Below are 22234 nucleotides of genomic sequence, written 5' to 3' on the forward strand. Positions count from 1 at the left end.
TATCCTAGCTCCTGGCAAGCAGCAGACCTCTCGGTTTTCCCGGTCAGGGCGGCAGATAGATGACTCAGTCCCCCTGAGGAGGGAGTCCCCGACCACCACCACCCTCCTCCTCCTCTTGGGAGTGGTGGTCGTGGAACCCCCATCCCTAGGACAGTGCATCTTTTGCCTTCCAATCGGTGGAGTCTCCTTCTGCTCCCTTCCCTCAGATGGGTCATCTAGTCCACTCTCCACATTAGTACCTGTAGAGAGAACATGGAAACGATTGCTCACCTGTATCTCCATTGCTGGTGCATGGACGTTCCTCTTTCTCCTTCTGAAGGTCACATGCTGCCAAACTCTTCACAATCCTTCTGTCCCGGCTGCGCCTGCTCTGAATCTTCAGAACATTGTGGCCGTAGAAGCATCTCCTGACGTCTGTCCAGGAAATCTTCATTTTCCCTTATGCAATGCAGAGTCGATATTCGTTTCTTCAGCCCTCAAACTTTCTCTTCCAATATGGAGACCAGATTGCACTTTGCACAGACAAAGTCGCTTCTGTCCTGTGAAAGAAAGACAAACATGGCACAACCTGTGCAGGTTACAACAGCTGATCGCTCACCTTCCATATCACCGTCCTCTTAAGAGCTTCCTCAACTGTTGCAGGAACTACTCGGAGAAACCTGCAGATGAAAGCCTCAGTGAGCTCTCCCCAGGCAAACTCCCTCTGTTAGCCTCTGCTGTTTGCCACTCCACTTGCCACTGACACCCCTCCTTTCCTCTCTGCCTTCTTGCTTGTAAATGGGGAGGGGGGAACAGAGCAAAAGGAAATGAGGCATCAGATAAGAAAAAGGAAGCAGAAGTGTTTGGGTATCACTGACAAGGCAGCCTTCAGAGGGAAGGTTGTGGTCCCCGGGGGAAGCAGATTTTGCTTTTCGGTGCAGTTAGAGAAAAGACGTGAAACAGATTAAGGGCGAAAGGGGCAGTTATGGGGATGTTGCAGGTGCCCTTCACCAGGGTGATTCTTCTCCTTCCAGGTAAGAGGTTTTTATTCCTCCATTCACACCAGAACCACTTTGCCCGGAAGGTCAGTCACCCCACACTGGAGTTTCTCTCCCTCTCCTACTCTCTCTCAACTTCAGAGCAGAGAGAACCTAAGGGGGCATCTCCCACTCTCCAGCTGGGGATTTACGCTGTGTAACTCAGCAGTAATGCTGCTAGGCGTCATGTGCATAACCCCGCAGGAACCACATGAGACCTGAGAAATGCTTATTAGCAGGGCTAGGGGAGTACTTGCTTGGCATCCTGCCATCCAGTGCATTGCATGGAACGGCATGTATTCAGCATGACACAGGGAATGAGACCCTTGGGACCATACTGCTGATGGGGGCTGCTGTCCCATATCCCTCACTCCTGGGGGTGTGGAGCAGGGTGTTGAGATTTGCTTTGTTTTTCAGGCTATTTCTCTGCACTGGCTGCCCTGGCACTGACTGCCCCTAGGGAGGTGAGCGGGCCCCCGGGGGGCACGGTGTCCATACTGTGTCAGTACGGTAAAACAGCTCAGGGATCCCAGAAATACTGGTGCAGAGGAGCACAGTGGAACAGCTGCTCCAAAGTTGTTGAGACTGAAAAGTCAGAGGTCAAGGTGAAACAGGGCAGAGTCTCCATCATAGACAGTCACAGCACGAGCACATTCACTGTGACCATGGAGAACCTGACTCTGGAAGATGCTGGGATCTACTGGTGTGGAATAAATATGAAAGGTGGAGGTGATCCTTATTCCCTTGTTAACTTGACTGTTCTCCCAAGTGAGTCTCTGCTCTGATCTGCTGATGGCAACCTGGAGCCAGGGCCGGATTAACTCTCCTGTGGGCCCGGGGCTATGAGATTTTGTGGGGCCCCTGTATACAAGTCTTTTTCCTAATTTAAAATAAGATGATCACAATTATGGCATCGAGGGTATTAACACTATACTAAACTTGCCTTTTAGTTAACGTAAAGCCATTCTGTGGTTACATTTCAGTCTTCAAACATGTAAAATATAGTTAAGTTAATTCAAAATAGCCTACTTCTTACCTTAGAACAGCTGTTATATTAGTTTCTTTCAGGAGGGAGTTTTAGATAAGTAAATAAATACATAAAATATTTTACATTAAATTACTGGAACATTACAGGGACCAAAATTGTCACACATTGAACTGTCGTCCATGTCGGTCAGTTCTGAGCAAGAACATGAACCAATGAACAAAGTATGAATTGACAATAGCCTTGTAAATATGTAAAAGATGTAGCGAGTAGAAAAGAGAGAATAGGATAGTAAGCAACATGTGATTGCTTGCAGCATGTGAACAGCTCATGATCTAGACAGGGATTGGCTACAAAAATTAGTGGACCAGTCATAGAGTGTGTGATCTGATCTATTAACCAGTAGTATTAAGTGTATTAAGTAGTATTAAGTAGTATTAAGTGTAAGCATGTCTAGAAGCTGATTCATGATTATGTACATTGGATGTGTGGTATACCCTGTACCCACCCTCTACACTTGAGCGTGATCAACTCAAGTATAATTTATTGGCATACAATCAAAGGAACCTCAGTGATGCCTTCAGAGTCAAGCTGAGTTCTTGGGAACCAAGTGGATAAGGTCTCAAAGGCTACCCCAGCAGCTCATTGGTTACACGTACTCTCTTTCTTGTTCATTTCCACCTTCTGGTTTATAGACTGTGTAACAGGGGCAGGGGGAGAGAACAGAGAACAGGCAATGAGACACCAAATGAGAGAAATAAATGTTTCAAGTTTCAGAAAAGCTGAAGGCTTTGCAAAGTCCAGCAGGAAATGTGACTGTCCCAAAGGGAGGCAATTTTCTTTTGAGGCATTTTAAAGAAAAGATTGAAAAAAGCTTAGTGAGAAAGGGGCATTTGGGGAGACGACACAGCTGCCCTTCACTGGGGTGATTTCTGCTCCTTCCAGCTGAGAAGTTCATGGTTTTGCCTTCAAACCTGTGACTTTATCTGAGCCATTTCACTTGTCCAATTAGACTCCGTTACTTTAATCAATTCTCCCTCTCTCTCACACACACACACCTCTAGAAAAGAGACACAGTAAATGGGGGGTGAGTGAGGCACATGGTATATTCCAGTCTTCATGCTTAGAGACTTTCCCTCTTCTCCTTCTCCCTTGCAGTTTCCATATTTTCCCCTTATGCCCTCCAGCCTTTCCTTCCTAGCCTCATCTTCACCATGTGCTCCACTAGGGTTCCTAGTACCACACACCCCCAGCACCTCCAGTAACCCCACGTTGAGTAATGATGCTGGGGGGGGGGGGGGAGGGGAAATAGGGAATCTGCTCCTTCTCCCTATTTTGCCAACAGGAGCTCCACTCTTCTTTCAACCCTGCCCCCCACCACCTGCATGCTGACCCCCCCTCGCCTGCACAGCTCCCACCAGATCCACTCGGCTGCCCCAATGTTACCAACTCTCATGGTTTTAGTGCAAGTCTCACAACATTCGCTGCTTTGCTTAAAGCCCCAGTTCCTGGATTCTTGGGATGATGGGAGAATCTCAGCTTTCCTTAGAAAAAGAAATGATACGTTTCCAGCACACCCTGCAGCAGAGAAAAATTTGTATAGGTGACCCAAGTGCACCCTCAGATTTCAAAAAATGGAAGATAAAAAATGAACCCAAAAAGTCATTTTTAAATAAACAAACTCTTGAGGTTTTAAAGCCAATCTCATGGGTGCTGAGACCTATAGATGATTTTTGAATTCCCGGGGGAGGGGGGAAGGGGACGACCATATCCTTGCTGCCATATAGAAATAATAAGTGCTGTAGACACACAGGTAGCTGAAGCCTCAGTGGGTATGTCTACACCAGTGGTTCTCAACCTATTTACCATTGTGGGCCGCATATGCAGCTCTCTGTGTGTTATGTGGGCCACATCCACACAATATATACACTACCTGTATGGCCCTGAGGATGTCACATGGGCCACAGCTGTGTGTTGATTGGTCCACAAGCTGCCTGTGGGCCACAGGTTGAGACCCACTGGTCTCCACTGCAATGAAAACCTGTGGCTGGCCTGTGCCAGCTGACTTGGGCTCGCAGGGCTCAGGCTAAGGCTCTGTGTAACTGCAGTGGAGGCGTCAGGCTTGGGCTGGAGCCGGAGCCAGGGTTCTAGGACCCTGCAAGGTGGGAGGGTCCCAGAGCTCAGGCTGCAGCTTGAGCCCACGTGTCTATACTGCAATGACACAGCCCCGTAGCCGCGCTCCTTAGCCCGAGTCAGCTAGCACAGGCCAGCCGCAGCAGGGACGGCCGTCAGGAGAATGGCGCCCTGGACGAACTTGTATTTTGGCGCCCTTTGAGTGGAGGTATGTAGTAGTGTTAGTGGAAATTTCTGAAATAAAGCTGCGATCTCAAAAGTTTTTATAATTTACTAAGAAAAATACAAAAGAAATGACATAAAATTTGATTCAATTGCATTCAATTTTATTCAAATAATGAACTATGTAAGTCATAAAAATAACACTATAGCTAAGTGACACATAACTAAACATTAAATTAAACACTAAACTAATGAATAACAACTAAAAAATGTTGTTCACCAAGAGTCTAAGATTCAGAAGGCAAAACCCTGCGTGCCTTCACTGCTGCAAACTCTGATATTGCTTGGGACAGGTCTATATTTTGAGCCACAGTATTCTTGATACAAAGGATGGCCAGTGAAGATAGCCTGTCATCTCCCATGGTCGATCGCAAATATGTTTTTATGAGCTTCAACTTCGAGAAGCTCCGTTTACTGCTCGCCACAGATATGGACATAGTTAACAAGATCCTGAGCACTATCCAACTGTGTGGGAAGTTGCCATGGAGCTGATTGTTGTAAATAAATTGTAGAACTTCTTGAGGAGCGCTACAGTCCATTGGAAGCAGACTTTTGAGATAGCCAAGTTCTTTGCAGAGGTCGACGTCATTATTTGGGGGTGTGTGTGTGGAGGGGTTGGTGGCTGAGAAAAGCTTGGACTGTGATGTGGGCCAGGATTAAGTGTGAGATTCTGGGAGAGCAACAGATTCATTAATGAACAAACTTATGCCAAACATCTCAGGTTAGGTTGATTTGTGGAGTACACTGGATCTCTGGTTTTCTCTACAGCTGTTCCTTCCCCAAACCCGACTGCAAGGACACCACAAGCCAAAAAGCAGCCAGATTCACCTCCTCCAACAAAGACTGAATCAAGGTTCTCTCCTACTGCCTACATCGCTCCTCCACGGTGAGTGCCATTACTCCTGTCCCATGTCGCTCTGGTCACTTCTCCCGGTGCCCTAGCAAGAGCCATCTCCAGAGGCACAACGAATAGTGACCTCATTGGTGATAATGTCCCACATAAAAACGAATGTTGCTTTTATCAGCAAGAACCTGGAGGTCCCGTGAGGCTGGATTCATATACAGGAAAATGGCAATTCTAGATGCAGAGTCACACTGGACAGGGACTGTCTGGGTCCAGTCACATCAGCAGGGCCGGCTCTAGCTTTTTTGCTGCCCCAAGCAGCAAAAAAAAGCACCGCCCCCCCGAGCCCCCCTCCCGCCGAGCGTCGCCCCCCCCCCCCCCGCTGAGCGCCGCGCACCGGAGCTCGCCCCCCCCTGCGCCAAGCGCCGCCGGAACCCCCCCTCTTCCTGTGCATAGTCTGTGCTGTGATCTGGATGAGCGTACACGACAGGAGGAGCCACAGGGAGATGGTGCCAGACAGACAAGGTGAGAGCATCCAACATTCCCACTCCGGTGTGACACGCTCCATGGGAATGTTCTCAGTCTTCTCTTGAACACCAAGGGCTCAATTATAGCTTTCCTGTGAGCAGAGTAAGGGGCAGGGAGTTGTTGCATTGCCCCTGGAGCACCTTGGGAGGCAGATCATTACTGCCCAAGTTACAATGTCCCTTCCATTCTCCCCCTGCTTCAGGGATGGAGCAAACCACCAGATCTATAACCGATGTGGAGAACTTCCAGTGGTGAATCGGCTCAGCTACACTGCCAGGTTCATTGGGGAGGTGGAGCCGATGATCCACCCATTCCCCAACCTTTAGCTTCTACCTGTCCTGTGCTCTGCTGCATCTGCTTCCTCTCCTGCATGGATACCTAAGTTACACCCCCTTATGCCCCTCTGGTGTACTAGCAGGGCCGTGATTTGACCGAAACCTTTACATAGGACTGTGATGAGTCTGTGTGTGAATAGGGAGACATCCTCGCTGCTCTATAGCCCTGCTCAGGAATTCATAGAACCAGACTCACCCCACGATGGCTATGAACAAAAAGCTCCCAGCATGACGTGTGTCATGAACCGTCCCTGGTGGTGTCGTTGTTTTCGTTACAGCTCATGAACTGCCTCTTTGCTAGTTCTTAGCAATGGATCGGAACCAGCAGAAGGAGGATTCATTTTCCAGCTTTGCGCCAAGTATCCCACACCATGGGCCTGATTTTCTTCTCATGACAAGTGAAGTTATTTCCTCAATGTTCTCAGAGGATGAAGTCTGCTGGAGGTGTCTATTTCTGTTTCCCAGGCCAGGGTATGTAGGTTCTTATCAGGGGGTTGGAGAGCCCAGGGCCAAATTCATACCTGGTGTAAGCAAGTGTAACTCCACTGAACTTACCAAGAAGTTATGCTAAGAAATAATGGCATAAGTCAATGACCGAGAAATAACCCGAAAGATTCTGGGAAAAGAGGTACAAACTGGTAATATTGCAAAAGTCTAGCTGGAAAGATTCAATTTAAATTATAAAATGCTGTAACAATACATATTGTCTCCAATGTGTGCCTTAACCACAAGATAAAGGTGGTACCTACCCAGTCTGTAGAATTCAAGGTTCCTTGTGTTTCTAGGGGACACAGACCGATAAGAAAGAGAGGACTGACACTTTCATGTCCATGCACAGAATGTAGGAATAGACAGAATCATAGTATAAAAAAGGGTGCCCAGAGCAGGAAAATTGAGCTTCCGATGAGAAACTCCAGCAGAAACGACTCCCGTATGGATTATCAATCCACGAGAAGGCCAACAGGCTCTAACACCATCTAGGAGGAGGTGATTATGTCTGTAGTTATAACTAGTACATGGTACCTATCTTTATTTGGAATTGTATATGCTGCGACTTTTATGATTTTGTTGGTAACTTTAATAAAACTGCTAAAAGATAGATGTTCTTGCAATTATCTGTGGTTTCATGTGTTCCTATGGGCTCTAGGTCCAGAACAAACAGAGATAACTCTATTGAACTTGAGACTATAACCGCCAGAGCTGAACCCCCTGAAGCATAATTAACATTAAATAAAATAAAAGGCTACACGAGGTAACCTCGTCTCTGCTGACTCTGTCTCTATGATTTCAGTAGAGTTGCAGCTGTTTATGCCATCTGTGAATCTGGCTCTTTGTTCTCCTACTTCTGCAGCCCGTTTCACATGTTCATCCCAGTGGGACTCTCCTGTCTCACTGGCGTGAGCTGTTCATTGGGAAATTTTGCTAGTAATGAATGATCAGGATTCAGATACCCCTGAGCGTGGGCTGCAGAGAGACAAACACCTTTAAGAGATTCCAAATCCTGTGAGAGTGGAAATACAGCTTAGCGCAGACTACCTTTTATGGGCATGTCTACACCACCGAAGGAATTGAGCGGATCCCTTGTTACAGATACAATCTGACATCAGCCCCTTCCCATGTTGTCCTTGGCACCCTGTTATTGGGTCATTCCAAGGAACTCAGTCCGGAAGAGAGAAAAGAGCTTTTTATTAGCAATTGTCTAACTTTAAAGCACGGAAATTATGGTGGACAAAGGGGGAGTGTGCCAAACCTGCAGACCCATACAAAGTCTTTCTAGAAATGCTCCCAGTCATCCAGAAGGTGAAGCCCCCAGGAATACGTTCTGTTTCAAGTTGATGTGAAGAACGTGAAGCACTGAGTGGTAAGTAAATCTGTGAAAACAGTCTTGCTGGGAATGGGACACAATCAGCAGCAACACTAGCATGTCAGTACAGGGGAACCTGGCATAAGAAGAATAATGGAGGAACAGGAATCTGAAAGCTTCTATGTAACTGCAGGGAATTGAGAAGTGCTAAAAATTCCAACAGTAGGAGAGGAAACGTTCCAAGAGCATTGAGCTTCATCCAGTATTTTTTTTCCCACGCTTTCCTTGATGACGAGAGGGGGATGTCCTACTGCGTGTGTTTGGATTCATATTGGCATAGATGGTCTGCTGATGTGAGGTTGGAAATTTCACTGTGCCAGGAGCAACCTCTTCTGTCGATCTTGAAGCCTGAAACAAAAGCACCATGAATCAGAGGACGCAGATTAGTTTGGAGCGGCTCCGGGCACCAGCGAAAAATGACCTCAACTGATTCTGTTGCACTTTCTTGTAGAGTTCATTAGCTGTTGCCACTAGATGAGACTGGTGATCTTTAAGACAGAGGAAAAGGCTCTGTGCAGGAAGGGCCAGAGGGAAGAATTTGCCCACACATTCTCTTCATTACTTAATTACTCCATCAGCTAGTGGGAAAATGTCTCTTTTCCATGGAAAAGTAGGGCAAACCCAAATGTTTTTGGCATTTCCATGGAAAACTTGGACTTGTCATCAAAAAATCAAATAACCAAAAACCAATTTTCTTTTGTTTTCAGCAACAAAACCCAAAACCAATTCCAGTTGAAAACTGCCCCAAACTGCAAAATGTTCCAGTTTTTGGCTATTTGGTTTTCTGATGAAAAATCAAAACTTCATAGATGCTATCTAGCTATGAATTCTTTTATTGAAAATCCAAAATGTTGATGGAAAACATCTGACCAGCCTTATCCCCTGCTCTGGTCTCATGAAGAATTCCCATGCTGGTGACTGACGCTCTCCAGCAGCACTCGGCTAACCGTGGTAACCATTGGGATTTCTTCCTACCTGGGTCTCATGAATGACATTTTCATAGGCATCCTCATCAGCTGCTGAGTCCGGTGTCTCCTCCATGGGCATGCAGATGGCTGCCTTACAAGAGGCTGCAGGTTCACTGGTAACGAAGGGCGACGGGGTGTTTCCAGGTACCTGAAACAGGCATGTGAGGTGTTCAGAACAAAGAGAAAACTCCAAGTCCCTTCTTCCCAAGGTCCACACTGGGGAGCTATAGGGCTAGAGAAACGAGGAATCAGTTTCTCCTCTGCACCTTTGCTGAATGTGTTTGAATAATGACCCCTAAACAGAGTCATCAGTGGAGTTGAATTTGACACTTTCAGCATTAAAAGACTGAAAACGCCACCACTTACGCTACAGCAGTAACTCTGCTAAGTGGTAGTTGTAGTAAACTTTTTTATGTGGACCAGCCACTAGAGGGGGAGAAAGTCACACGTTGTGCTAGTGTGGGTCACATCTGCAGTTACTTCAGCACAGGGGAGACAGATGCCCCCTTTCGAGGGCTGATAATCAGCACTAGGTGACCGATCCTTGGAACATTGCCTTTTTCAGCTTTTGAGCAATGTGTGAAATATTCTAAACTCAGGCATCTGCCTCGGGTCTGCCTTACCAGCCGATAGGGATGGAAGTTCTTTTCCCTTTGTCCAGGCGCTCCCTCAAGGGCTGAAAGAACCAGAAAGAGGAAGTGCATCAAGGTGAAGTCAAGCTATTTTTAGGTGTGTCTAGGTGTTTCTAAGTCCCTCGGCACACCCATAGCTGAGCACCTCGATGCAGTGCCAGGTATATGAAGCTCTCCTCGGAAAAGGCGTAACACTTAGCAATTTTCATCATCTAAGGGCTTTTTGAGAATGAGTTTGGTAAACACTGGACTGTCTGGGTACCTATGTAACCCACTGAACTTGGGTGACCCAGTGGTGCTAACATGGACTCAGCCCAGTAGGCCTAAATCAGTGGTTCTCAACCTATTTACCATTGTGGGCCGCAGCCAATATTACCTGTATGACCCTGAGGATGTCACATGGGCCGCAGCTCTGTACTGATTGGGCTGCAAGTGGCCTGCGGGCCACAGGTTGAGAACCACTGGCCTAAATGAACCAGGTGAACCTCCCAGTACAGAAGTGGTTCTAGGTCTCTGGATCCCCAGATCCACTCTGCTTTTCACTGCATGTGGAAAGCAGTAACATTGGCTCTACAGTGTGTTTGCCCTTCCTCCACAGCTCAGCCCCTCTTTCCTGCTACCATGAGGTTAGGAGTCTACGGATATGTTTAGCAAGGAGAGGACAGAGCCCGGCAACACTACCCAGGGAGGACTTCCCATAGTTAAGCAGGGCAGAAACTTGCCAGAGAGTTTAACACTGGTCTGACTGGCCTCAGCTTCCCATGGTGGGATCATTATGCCTGGCTTTGGGAGCATTTCTTGGGAGCCAGCTACGTTGCCAAAGGAGAGTCGGCTGCCACCAGCAATGCAGAGAGACACTGGGACAAGGTGGCCTCAGGCTCTGTGTACTTGTAACTAGTTTGAGATGCAAATAGAAGATCTTGGGCATGTGCCAGCAGCATTTAAACCCAGCAAGCTCATGTGGTTAATGTGGCTCCAGGATAATGGAGTACAAACAGGGTAACCAGGTAAGTCACTTTGGGTGTGAATGACACACCATGGGATAGCAGTCGGAGGGCGAACGGAATGGCTGTGGGCACCATGGAATGGGGATGCCCTGATATAACCCCCACCAAAATAGTTAAGTTGCTTCCATGGAGGTTTAATTTTTTTGAAAGAAGGTGCAAGATAAACTGATGTAAGACCATTTGTGTGTGGACACAAGACATTTCCTGCCAGGAGAAAGCGAAGTTAAACCGGTGCAACTTTCTCATGTAGACAAGCCCTGGCTCTTCTGCTTTGTGTGTGTGTGATACAAGTGGGGTGGGGGAAATTATTAACTTTCCTTTTGCTTTCTAAACAGCTGCAGTGTTTTCTTACCGTGTGCCAGAGCTAGTAAAAGAGAACTGCAGGGTTTTACCCCCATGTATGAGGCTCATTAAAGCCCAGCTGCAGGTCATTGAAGCTAGGAGGAAAGATCAGTGTTAGCCAATAAAAGGAGGTCTTACAGAGGTTGTTCTAGGAGGGAGGGAATTGGTCTCTTTGCTTCTGGCCATTAGAACCTGCCCAGCCCAGCTGTGGCTAATAAAGTCAGAGGTTCAGCAATTCCCAGAGTGCAAAACCCAAGCCAGCCTGGGGCTTTGGAGGTACAGAAAGCCTTTATAGCAGTGGCTGCCAAAGAGCTGGTGATTCACCATCAGGTTAGTGAGAGACCCTCTACTGCTGGGTTTCTCAATTGTTTTCTTTTGATTTCTATTGGAACGTATGCACTTACAAAATTGCAGGCTTCTTAGAAATAAACAAGCCCACCCATCTAGTTGGCCTGTGTTAGATGCCTATGCTATGACTGGGATTGGGGTTTGATGCTGTGTAGACTGGCTGCCTTCCAATTTTCGCATGCCCTCTCTGTGTGAGGGGTTGCTGGGGTGGGAGTGGCTGTGACTAGATGCTTGTGATATATTTGGAGACAGTTTCTCTGCAGTTACGTTTGGTGGAAGGAGCACTGCGGGTCAGAGAAATGAAACTGAATATGCAGGCTGCACTGAGTGAAGAGTAAAGTGTCCCATTACTTGGGAAAGGGATCATTTTTACCTTTGTTTCTCCTCTGCGTCATCCTTCTAAACAGTACAACAGTGAGCAAAATCAAAAGCAGAACCAGCAGGATGCATGGGGTCAGGATATGGAGGACTGGGTCTGTTGTACTAAAAGCAAGAGGAAAAGAAAGTCTGTTTCTACCCTGCTTGATACTTGCACTTTGTTTAGGTAGCATTTTAATCAAAGAGCTCATTGCCTTTGACTGAGACGTGTGAGTATTACCCCCATTTTGCAGAGAGAGAAACTGAGGCATGGACGTTTAGTGACTATCTCCAATGTGCTACAGTGAGATAGTGGAAGAGCTGGGAACAGAATTTGGATCTCCTAACTCCCCGCCGTACAGTCTAAGTGCTAGTCCCTTGACTTCAGCAGCCAGTTAATTTTTTACATTTACATTCCTAATGCTCAGCGAGGCAGAGCTGGGTTCAGATGGGAACTGGCAGGCAGTGATGTGTGTGCTTTGTCTCGTGTCTAGAAAACCTCTGGGTGCAATTGCCTGTGGCCTCAGCCCCTGGAGTCCTGTGATGAGGGCAGAGTCTCCGCTTTCATTTTTTAAAAAGTCTCCAGCCCTCATGGTTGCCAATGTGGAAGCAGAGAAAGAAGAGGAGGGTTTAAGTGCAGCTATTTAACAGCAGAGACAGAGCAATTGTTGAGCTAAATTTTAGCCTAATATTGCGAGACCTGTAAAAGCAGGGCTTTCATTAGAAGAAAGTGAGAAACAGCAAAATAGTCCGTGTGACTTAGCCTTGAGATAACGATGTTTTGGGGGGGAAAAAAAAGTTAAAAAAAAATAGCCTAAATAAAATGCCGATGTTTTTAATTAATGCACGTCACAAGAGGTATAAATGTTTGTGTGATTTTGTTTGTACTTCGGAGACACTGAGGCAGAGATGCTCTCTGCCAGCAGTATTCTTCCCTTGCAATTGCTTGAATAAAGCTGTCTGATTTTGTTGCTTCCAACCTAAGAGTGGAGTTTGTTTCTACCACAATATTTGGTGCCGTGACTTGGATGGCTATGCCCAGCTGATGCAGTGACCACTACAGACCGTCCCCCTTCGAACCCCAGGCGCCAACTCAGAGGTAAGAGACCTCTTGAAATCTCTGTTGGGGTATCAGAGGAGGACTGACTGTGGGGCTGTCTGTCCCTTTGGGCTCACGCCATGCAAACTTTTGTTTATGCAACAAAATCAGACACAAAGTGGTGTTGGGGAACTGGTTGCCCCATGTAAGGTTAGTTGTGTGCGTACGCAGGGCTGGGAAATGTGGTGTTGCCCCAGGGTAAGCCAATGTGTGGTTTAAGTCAGACCTATTAAGCTGAGGGGTTGTAATAATGCATTCAAAAAAGAACACAGGTGTGTTCAGTCCAGACAAAGGGGTTGTGATGACGCCCTCTTTTAAAAACAAGAAACAAGTGAGAAACAGCAAAATAATCCGTGTGACCTAGCCTTGAGATAACTGTTTTGAAGAAAACAAAAAAAGTAATAGCCTAAATAAAATGCAAATGTTTTTAATGCACGTCACAAAAAATATAAATGTTTGTGTGATTTTGTTTGTACTTTAAAAAAAACAAGGCAAAAATGCTCTCTGCCAGCTGTATTCTTCCCTTGCAATTGCTTAAATAAAGCTGTCTCTGATTTTGTTGCTTCCAACCTAAAAGTAAAGTTTGTTTCTACCACGCCAAGAAAGGCTTGCTGGTGTGACCTGTGTGTGGCTGGAAAATAGATCTATCACGCATTGTGAAATCTGTCCGTAGGTATCATAATTCCTATGGCTGGACTGCAGCTGGGACTGGGACAGCCTCCTCTCCACACATGCTGCTGAGGTCCAACAGCTTGGCATTGCTCCAAGCGGGGGATCTCCTGGTGCATGGAGCAGCCGTGGTCACCTGGAAAGATGCACTGAGACCACTGCACGTGTCACCGAGCAAACAAGAAGGGGACTTGCAAAATTCCCAAGGAATTTAAGAGGTGGGACTCGTGGTTGGTCACCTGAAGGCAGGGCAGTAGAGTTCAAACCGATGACCAGAGAGGCGAGAACAGGCATTGTGGGTCACCTCCCGGAGGCCAATTGCAGCACTGGCACTGCGGAGCTGTAGCCCCGGTGTAGAAAGCTCTACGCCTCTTGTCGGGGTGGGTTTTTTTTTTAACAGTGCTGCAACTGCGCAGTTTCTGCGCACTAAGTGGCTTGGCAGTGTGTACACCTCAGGAGTTACACTGCAGTAAGCTGCTTTACTGCACAGAAACTTGCCAGTGTAGACAGATGCTCTCGGAGTTGAGCATGACTCTAAACCTCCAGCACTATGGGTGTCCTCTGCAGGGAGTGCCTGCCCTCCGAGAGCAGTGTAGAAACCCCGGCTGTGCCAGAATGTTCCATGAAATGGGCTCCCCCACAGTGCCCTTTTGTCAGGGGCTGGTGGTCTCGAGCCCTGGTCCACAGGACTCTTAACAGCCGGTATGTTCCAATGTGCCACCGGAACGCAAACCTGAACTTTGACCGAGGACTCCAGTCCTGGGATCTGAGTGAGAAAACTCAGAGGGTCCTGACTGGTTCCTGCTTCTATTTAAACTGAGCAGAGGTACAGGAAATGGTCTGTGCAACTGGGTTTTTCCATGCTTAGGCCCGCATCCCCTGGGCTACCAGCTCCTGTACCTGACATAGGCACCGACTCCATGGGTGCTCCAGGGCTGGAGCACCCATGGGGGGAAAATTAGTGGGTGCTCTGCACCTACCGGCAGCCAAGCTCCCCTCCTCCCCCTCCTTCCCTGAATGTGCCACGTCCCTGCTCCTCCACCTACCTCCCAGTGCTTCCTGCCCGGCCACTGCCAAACAGCTGTTAGGCTGCTCCGGGAGGGGGAGGGAGGAATGGGAATCTGGTGTACTTGGGGGAAGAGGCGGGGCCGGGGCAGAGATGTGGGGGGAAAAAAGTTGGAATAGGAGCAGGGAGGGGGTGGGCCCTCATGGAAGGAGTAGAGTCAGGGCGGGACTGGGGGGAGCAGAAGTCGGCGGCTATGGTACCTGATTCTGACATCTTGATCTGGCAAACCCTGTGAGCCTGGGCCTCTGGTCTGTCTTGGACTCTGATCTTCTGGTAACAGCTGACTCTTGGTCTGCCCTCTGGCCGATCTCAGATACAGGTCTCCTGGTATCCAGACCTGGCCTGGCTCCTGCTCTGACCACTAGGTCCCGGTCATGACCCCTCTAGAATGTGCCTGGACACTCACCCTGCAGGAGGGTCGCTGCTGTGAACCGTGGAGTTGGATTCAGCCACTTCAGGGGCAGTCCATCTGAAAGGAGACTCAGTGGAGGCAGCATGCACTGTTGTCTCTCTCATTGGTGCTGGGGGTGGTGAGGCAGGAACAGCTGTGAACAGGCAGACTTAGCTGTGTTAACAGTCTTCTGATTTTTGCTGAATATTTTGGCTTCATATTAATTGAGTATATACCTGCCTTTGTCTTCAGGGTATTGAACACCCTGTTTATGCATTTGCTGGATGACTCCTAGTAATAATACCTAGCTCTTACATAGCAGCGATGTGGGGTGCTTTGGTTTTAACGCTGTAGCTCTACTTAGATCTCCTGGTTTATTTCTTGTGGACTGAAACTGCAAATAGCCATTAAAGGTTTAGAAAGATGAAGCCTCATTTCCTGTGCAGTGATCGCTGCCCTGTCCCATCGCCTTACAAATATAGTAGTAACGGCCTGACTACGACGCACGCAAAGCTCCAATTAACTTGTAACGAGAGTTTGACTTTCAGCAAAAATATCCCAGCTCAGGGCGGACACAGCCAAGTTGCCGCTGCACATGTGTAACTTAAACATTCTGTTTTGTTACTAGGCTCTCTCTGTCGGCTGTTTCTGGCCTCCCCTCTTCTTCCCCACGCCATCCTAGCCCAAGTCAGCATTCTTTCTCCTACACTCGTCTCTGGCACTTATTTATACTGAAACATGGGAATTGTCGTACTTGATGAAACCAGTGGTCCATGTTGATGTGCCTCTGACAGTGGCCACTACTTTAGAGGAAGGGGCAAGAGTCCCATAATTAGGGAATAATCTGCTCATAGGGGACACTTCTTCCAGCTCCCCTCACTTGGTGGTTGGTTTTTGCCCTGAAGCAGGAGGGTTTATATCCCTTGTACATTTCTCTTCAGTTTAGGCCTGGTCTAAAAACACAGTTGCACTGATTTAACTACACCTGACTTTAAACCACTTTAGTTCAACTAGTACAACCTTGTGCTTGGACACTCCTAGACCCCAGGTTTAAAATTGTTTTTATCAGTTTAGCTTACATCTTCGGACTGGTCTACATACAAACGTGCACTGCAGTAATTACATCTGGTTACAATTCACACCCCTTGAGGCAGTAAAAATCAAAGAAGACTCATGCAGGAACTTACCTGGAAGAACATTCACTTTCACAGAGAACATGAGATCTAATCCCAGTTTGTCTATCCCACACCAGTAAGTCCCGGAGTCTTTCTCTGTGAGGTTTTTCATGGTCACTATGAACGTGCAGAAAGTTTGAATGTCTTTGATGGAGACTCTGTCGTGCTTCACAATTGCCTCTGACCCTGTCGTAACAACTATGAGGCAGGATGTCCAAGTTGTTCCTCTGCACCAGTATTTAATATAATTCTCGTAGCCTCTGCCATACCAACACTGTACAGTGAGCTCTCCACCCAGGGGACCGCTTGCCTCCTGAGGGCCAATCAAAGCCCAACATCCTACAAAAAAAAATCCAGAAGGAAATGGAGATAAGAACATAAGAACGGCAATACTGGGTCAGACCAAAGGTCCATCTAGCTCAGTATCCTGTCTTTGGACAGTGGCCAATGCCAAATGCTTCAGAGGGAGTGAACAGAATCGATGGATATAAACTGGCCATCAACAAGTTTAGGCTTGAAATTAGATGAAGGTTTTTAACCATCAGAGGAGTGAAGTTCTGAACAGCCTTCCACGGGGAGTAGAGGGGGCAAAAAACCTTACTGGCTTCACGACTGCGCTTGATAAGTTTATGGAGGGGATGACAAGACTGCCTATAATAGCATCTAGCCGATCTGCGACAGCTATTAGCAAATATCTCCAATGGCTGGAGATAGGACACTAGATGGGGAGGGCTCTGAGTAACTACAGCCAATTCTTTCCCAGGTGTCTGACTGATGGCTCTTGCCCACATGCTAGGGTTTAACTGATCACCATATTTGAGGTTGAGAAGGAATTTTCCCCTGGGTCAGATTGGTAGACACCCTGGAGGTTTTTTTTGTCTTCCTGTGCAGCATGGGGCATGAACTAGTGTGAATGGTGGATTCTGTGAAACTGGACGTCTTTAAACAATTATTTGAGAACTTAGTAACTCAGCCAGAGGTTATGGGTCTATTACAGGAGTGGGTGGCTGAGGTTCTGTGGCCTGCAATGTGCAGGTCAGACTATACAATCGTTATGGTCTCTTCTGGCAGTCAGAGATTTAGGGACACCTAAAGCATTGGGTTGCATCTCTGACCATCCTGGTTAATAGCCATTGATGGACCTACCCTCCATGAACTTCTCTAATTCTTATTTTGATCCCAGTTATATTTTTGGCCTTCACACATCCCCTGGCAACGAGCTCCACAGGTTGACCTGTGCATTGTGTGAAGAACTTCCTTATGTTTGTCTTAAAACTGCTATCTATTGATTTCATTAAGTGTCCCCAGGTTCTTGTGTTTATATAAAGGAGTAAATAAGACATCCCTAGTCACATCCACCCCCCTTAGACACCTCCTTTCTAAAATGAACAGCCACAATCTTAGGGAAGCTATTCCCTAATCATTTGTGTTGCCCTTCTTTGTCCTTTTTCCAAATCTAATATACGTTTTGAGATGGGGTGACCAGAGCTGCAAACAGTATTGAAGGTGTGAGAGTACCATGGATTCATATAGCAGCATTATGTTATTTTCTGTCTTATTATCTATCCCTTTCCTAACGGTTCCTAACATTTAGTTTTTTTTGACTGCTGCTGCACATTGAGCAGATGTTATCAGAGAACTATCCACAATAACTCCAAGATCTTTGAGTGGCAACAGCTATTTTAGACCCCATTGTTTTTGTGTGTGTGTGTGTAGTTGGGATTCTGTTTTCCAATGTGCATGACTTTGCATTTGTCAACATTGAATTTCATCTGCTATTTTGTTGCCCAGTCACCCAGTTTTGTGAGATCCCTTTATAGTTCTTCAGCATGCTTTGGACTTAACTATCCTGAATAATTTTATATCACCTGCAAACTTTGCCATCTCACTGTATACTCCTTTTTCCAGATCACTTCTGATTATGTTGAACAGCACTAGTTCCAGTACAGATCCTGTCTTCACTGTGAAAGATGTTTTGTTCCTATCCTTTTTCCTATCTTTTAACAGTTACTGATCCATAAGAGGACCTTCCCTCTTAACCCATGACTGCCTACTTTGCTTATGAGGCCTTGGTGAAGCACCTTGTCAAAGGCTTTCTGAAAGTCCAGTACATTATATCTGTTAGATCATCCTTATCTGCTTGTTGACTCAAGGAGGATGAGGTATGATTTTCCTCTACAAAAACTGTGGTGACTCTTCCCCCAACATATTGTGTTCATATGTGTCTAATTCTGTTCTTTACTGTAGTTTCAACCAATTTGCCTGGTACTGAAGTTAGGCTTATTGGCCTGTAATTCCCAGGATTGCTCTGGAGCCTGTTTTTAAAAAACCGGTGTCATATTGGCTATCTAGCTGTCATCTGTTACCGAGGCTGATTTAAGCTACAGGTTACATATCGCAGTTGGTAGCTGCAACTTCACATTTGAGTTCCTTCAGAACTCTTGGGTGAAGACCATCTGGTCCAAGGTGCAGATTACTGTTTAATTTTATCAATATTTTTCAAAACCTCCTCGATGACACCTCAATCTGGGACAGTTCCTCAGATTTGTCACCTAAAAAGAATGGCTCAGGTGTGGGACTCTCCCTCACATCCTCTGCAGTGAAGATTGATGCAGAGAAGCTGAATGAATTCTCTGCCATGGCCTGGTCTTCCCTGAGCGCTCCTTTAGCAACTCGATCATCCAGCAGCCCAATAATTAATCATTTTTGGTTTTGGTAGCGGGGAAGATTTATAAATAGCATCAGGATGAGGAACCAGTCTGACTGGCTGGTAGCACTGTCTGCATCTTTACAATCGGACAGTTCAGAACTAGTTGCCTGTATCTTCCTATCTTGTGTAGATTCCCTTGTATCAAAAGAAAACATTGGCTTGGCTGTCCAAAAACAGACTAAATGTTTTTCCCTTTTTTTTTTTTTTTTTTTTTTCTTCTCACTTGTGTGGAGAAGATGGGATCGTCTGCAGGGCCGGCTCTAGGCACCAGCCCTCCAAGCATGTGCTTGGGGCGGCACTTTCCAAGGGGCGGCACTCCGGCTCCTTTTTTTTTTTTTTTTTTTTTTTTTTTCTTCTCTGGGTGCAAAAAGCCGGGAGCTGACCCTGAGCGGAGGTGAGCTGCGGTGGTGGGGGGCGCAGGGAGGGCCGCAGGAAGTAACCCTGGGGGGGTGGGGGCAGAGGAACTGCTCCCCCTCCCCCAGCTCACCTCCGCTCCACTGCCACCTGCTCCCCCGAGCACGCTGCTGCTCCACTTCTCCCCCCTCCCTCCCAGGCTTGCCATGCGAATCAGCTGTTTTGCAGCAAGCCTGGGAGGGAGGGGGGAGAAGCGGAGTGATGGCGCGCTCAGGGGAGCAGGCGGAGCGGAGGTGAGCTGCGGTGGTGGGGGGCATGGGGAGGGCTGCAGGAAGTAACGGGGGCAGAGGAACCGTTCCCCCCCCTCCCCCAGCTCACCTCCACCTTCTCCCCTGAGCGCGCCGCCGCTCCGCTTCTGCCCCCTCCCTCCCAGCCTGGAGGGAGGGGTAGGAGAGGAAACGCGGCGTGCCCAGGGGAGGAGGCGGGGCTGGGGATTTGGGGAAGGGGTTGGAATGGGGCAGGGAAGGGGTGGAGTTGGGGCGGGGCTGGGGGGCGTGGGAAAATTTTTTTGCTTGGGGCGGCAAAAAACTTGGAGCTGGCCCTGATCATCTGCAATACCTTCCTCCTCCAGCCCTACCTAAATAACTTCTCTGAAATTAACTAATAACCTGCGCTTTTTAGTTCCAAAGTGCTGTTAAATCCCCCCCCACACACACACACACCCACACACACCCACACACACCCTCATCTAGGATAGTGACACAAACCTTCTGGCCTCTTTGGCTCCACTTTCCTGCACCTTTATTATTTAAAAAAAAAAATTGATCATTGGCCAGGAGTGGAAAAACACCAGTGCGTCTTTTAACCTAATATTTGCAAGATGCTCTGACATATCTAGCGTTTTATTTATTTAGATTTTTATGATATAAAGATGCCTCTTCGAGGCTATAGGCACCCTAACACATCATTATTAATAAGATTGCAACCAGCATTCAAGTAATCACCAGGAACTCGGCTAGCCACCTACCTACCATACTCCTTTCAATTCCTTCACTGTGCGGTATTAGAAACCTAGAGAGGGGAGGGGGATACTTCTTCCCTTCAGGATCATATTGCTGTGAGTCCGAAGTGTTTCTACTGCTGTGACAGGTCTGAATGTGGAAAGGAAATTCCATTACTACACAGCCACCAGGACAGGTGATAGGAGGAGGGGAACCAGGCTGTTCAGCAGGGCTTTGTTACATCCATGTTGCACAGAAGAAGATAAAATGAATAAGAAACAAATACAGACAATTTTTAAACATCTACTTGTATACTCCTAGTGTCTGTAGGACACCCAACCGTGAGCGTCAAGAAACCTGTGTCTTCTCACTAAAGTAAGGCCAAGAGTTCACAAAAGAGTCGTGATTTTTGAGTACCCCGTTTGCAACCCCTTTGAAGAGTTCTGAATTTTCAAAAAGTGCTGAGCACTCACGCCTCACAATTGCTGCAGAGGGGCATGGGGGCCTTCGAGGTACTCAACATCACTAGTGACTTTAGATAACCTTGGGCTGAATTCGCAAACATCCGCAGACCAATTTGGAAGGCGACTCGCTAACTACCCCCGAAGACTGTTACCCAAGCTAATCTCAAATCCAGTTCCTAGCCAATGCTGTACCCAAAAGCAATACTCCTCCACCAAAGTCCTTTCACATAAATGAACATGTTCATTTATAATCAAGGGAAATGCCTTTCTGTCCTCTGGAAAATTGTTAGTCTTTTTTATCATTGTGCTAGACTGCAGGCATGTTGCAGCAAACATTTCTTTTATGATCAAACAGATATATCAGCAGATGAGTAGACCTAATACCCCCAAAGTAATTTTTCTAACGGTATATCCCAAGGTGCATATGCACACTGGTTGTACGCATTAGGGACAGAACTGCCATCAGTCATATTGCTAACAATAGCTTATCAGCTCAGCAAAGTGCATGAAGCGTAGAGTAGGGGAGAGGTGTTAATGCCACAGTTCAAACCTCCTGACCTTTCAGCAGCAGGCACGCATGGAAATATTCGAAGATCGTTGGCAGGCAAGTATTAACATTCTATGGTACCTGAATGTTTCCAAACCACTTAGATCACTTTCAAAAATGCTACCCTATTTACAGCAGATCAAAGGGCAGATTTTCCAAAGCTTTTTCAGCAAGTAAAGCTAGTGGGGTTTACAAAAGTGCCTAATGTGACTCTAGGTGCTTAGGTTGCTTATGTGTTTTTTGTAAACCCCACTAGGTGCCTAAGTCCCGTTGACTTTCAGTGAGACTTTGGCACTTTGATTAAGTCACTTAGCAGCCAGAGTCTCATTTGCAAAGTTACTGTAGCAGTATTGAAAACTTTCCCTTAATGCTTCAGCTCTTAGATTAAAAACCGTTTCCCGGTGGAGTTCTCCAGTTTGGGTTCCTACCTGGAGACTGCTTCTGGGAATTTATTCTTTAGCCAAAATGTTCAAACTTGTGTGTCTAAAATTAGGCATCTAAATGCAGGTTTAAATTTGGGTACGCAGGTTTGAAACCGTTGCCTTTGTTCCAACAGTCCCTTCCTAGTAATATCCTCCTCCCACCGCTATTGATGACAAAAATCCCGTAGCAGGATTCTTAGGCCTCTGCCCTCATTCCACTGACCTCTAAAGAACTCCTTCTCACCTGGGAAAACAATCCAGCCCCAGCCAGGGAAAATTCTCATTGTCCTGGTTCCTTCTCGGAGCAGCAGAAGGCTAAATGGAAAGTAACGGGCTCTGCAATAAGTTGAGTTTTCTGTGTGGTACTAGGCCAGCCAGGACCACCTTTCTCCTCTAATAGGCTACAGTAAAAGCATGACCCCTTATGGACAATTATTTAATTTTAGTTTATGAGTTCCTGTTTTTGACCGCTTCGCTTCCTTCTGAGAGGAGTAGATGCTGCTCACTCTGCTCTTTGTGGTTGGGTTATTTTGGGAGGGAGTGTCACGTCACCCATTTTTAAACTTCTGTTTATATTTTCTTCATAATCAGGCCTGTTTTTTGAACTCCTGCATCCTGTTTTCTTAATGGAATGTCTAATCATGCCCCAAAAGCATGAACAGTAACTGAGTATGGTACTTACATCATGAGGCCTAAAACAAGCTCATAGTGGATCACAAGCTAAATATGAGTCAGCAGTGTAACACTGTTGCAAA

At 46.8% G+C, this 22234-nt stretch overlaps 1 protein-coding gene across 1 annotated transcript; it reads right to left on the reverse strand.

The window, feature by feature from the left end:
* Positions 1-7741: 7741 nt before the first annotated feature.
* On the reverse strand, positions 7742-21763 carry LOC128848390 (CMRF35-like molecule 7). Its single transcript, XM_054048351.1, has 7 exons — positions 21724-21763; positions 15994-16320; positions 14822-14960; positions 11598-11707; positions 9519-9571; positions 8903-9043; positions 7742-8275 (listed from the first exon to the last, which is right to left on the reverse strand). The coding sequence occupies exons 1-7, from the start codon at positions 21761-21763 to the stop codon at positions 8123-8125; spliced, it is 963 nt and encodes a 320-aa protein (XP_053904326.1). The 3' UTR covers positions 7742-8122.
* Positions 21764-22234: the final 471 nt, after the last annotated feature.

This window comes from Malaclemys terrapin, chromosome 13 (assembly GCF_027887155.1).
Source record: "Malaclemys terrapin pileata isolate rMalTer1 chromosome 13, rMalTer1.hap1, whole genome shotgun sequence".
Classification (NCBI taxonomy): Eukaryota; Metazoa; Chordata; order Testudines; family Emydidae; genus Malaclemys; species Malaclemys terrapin.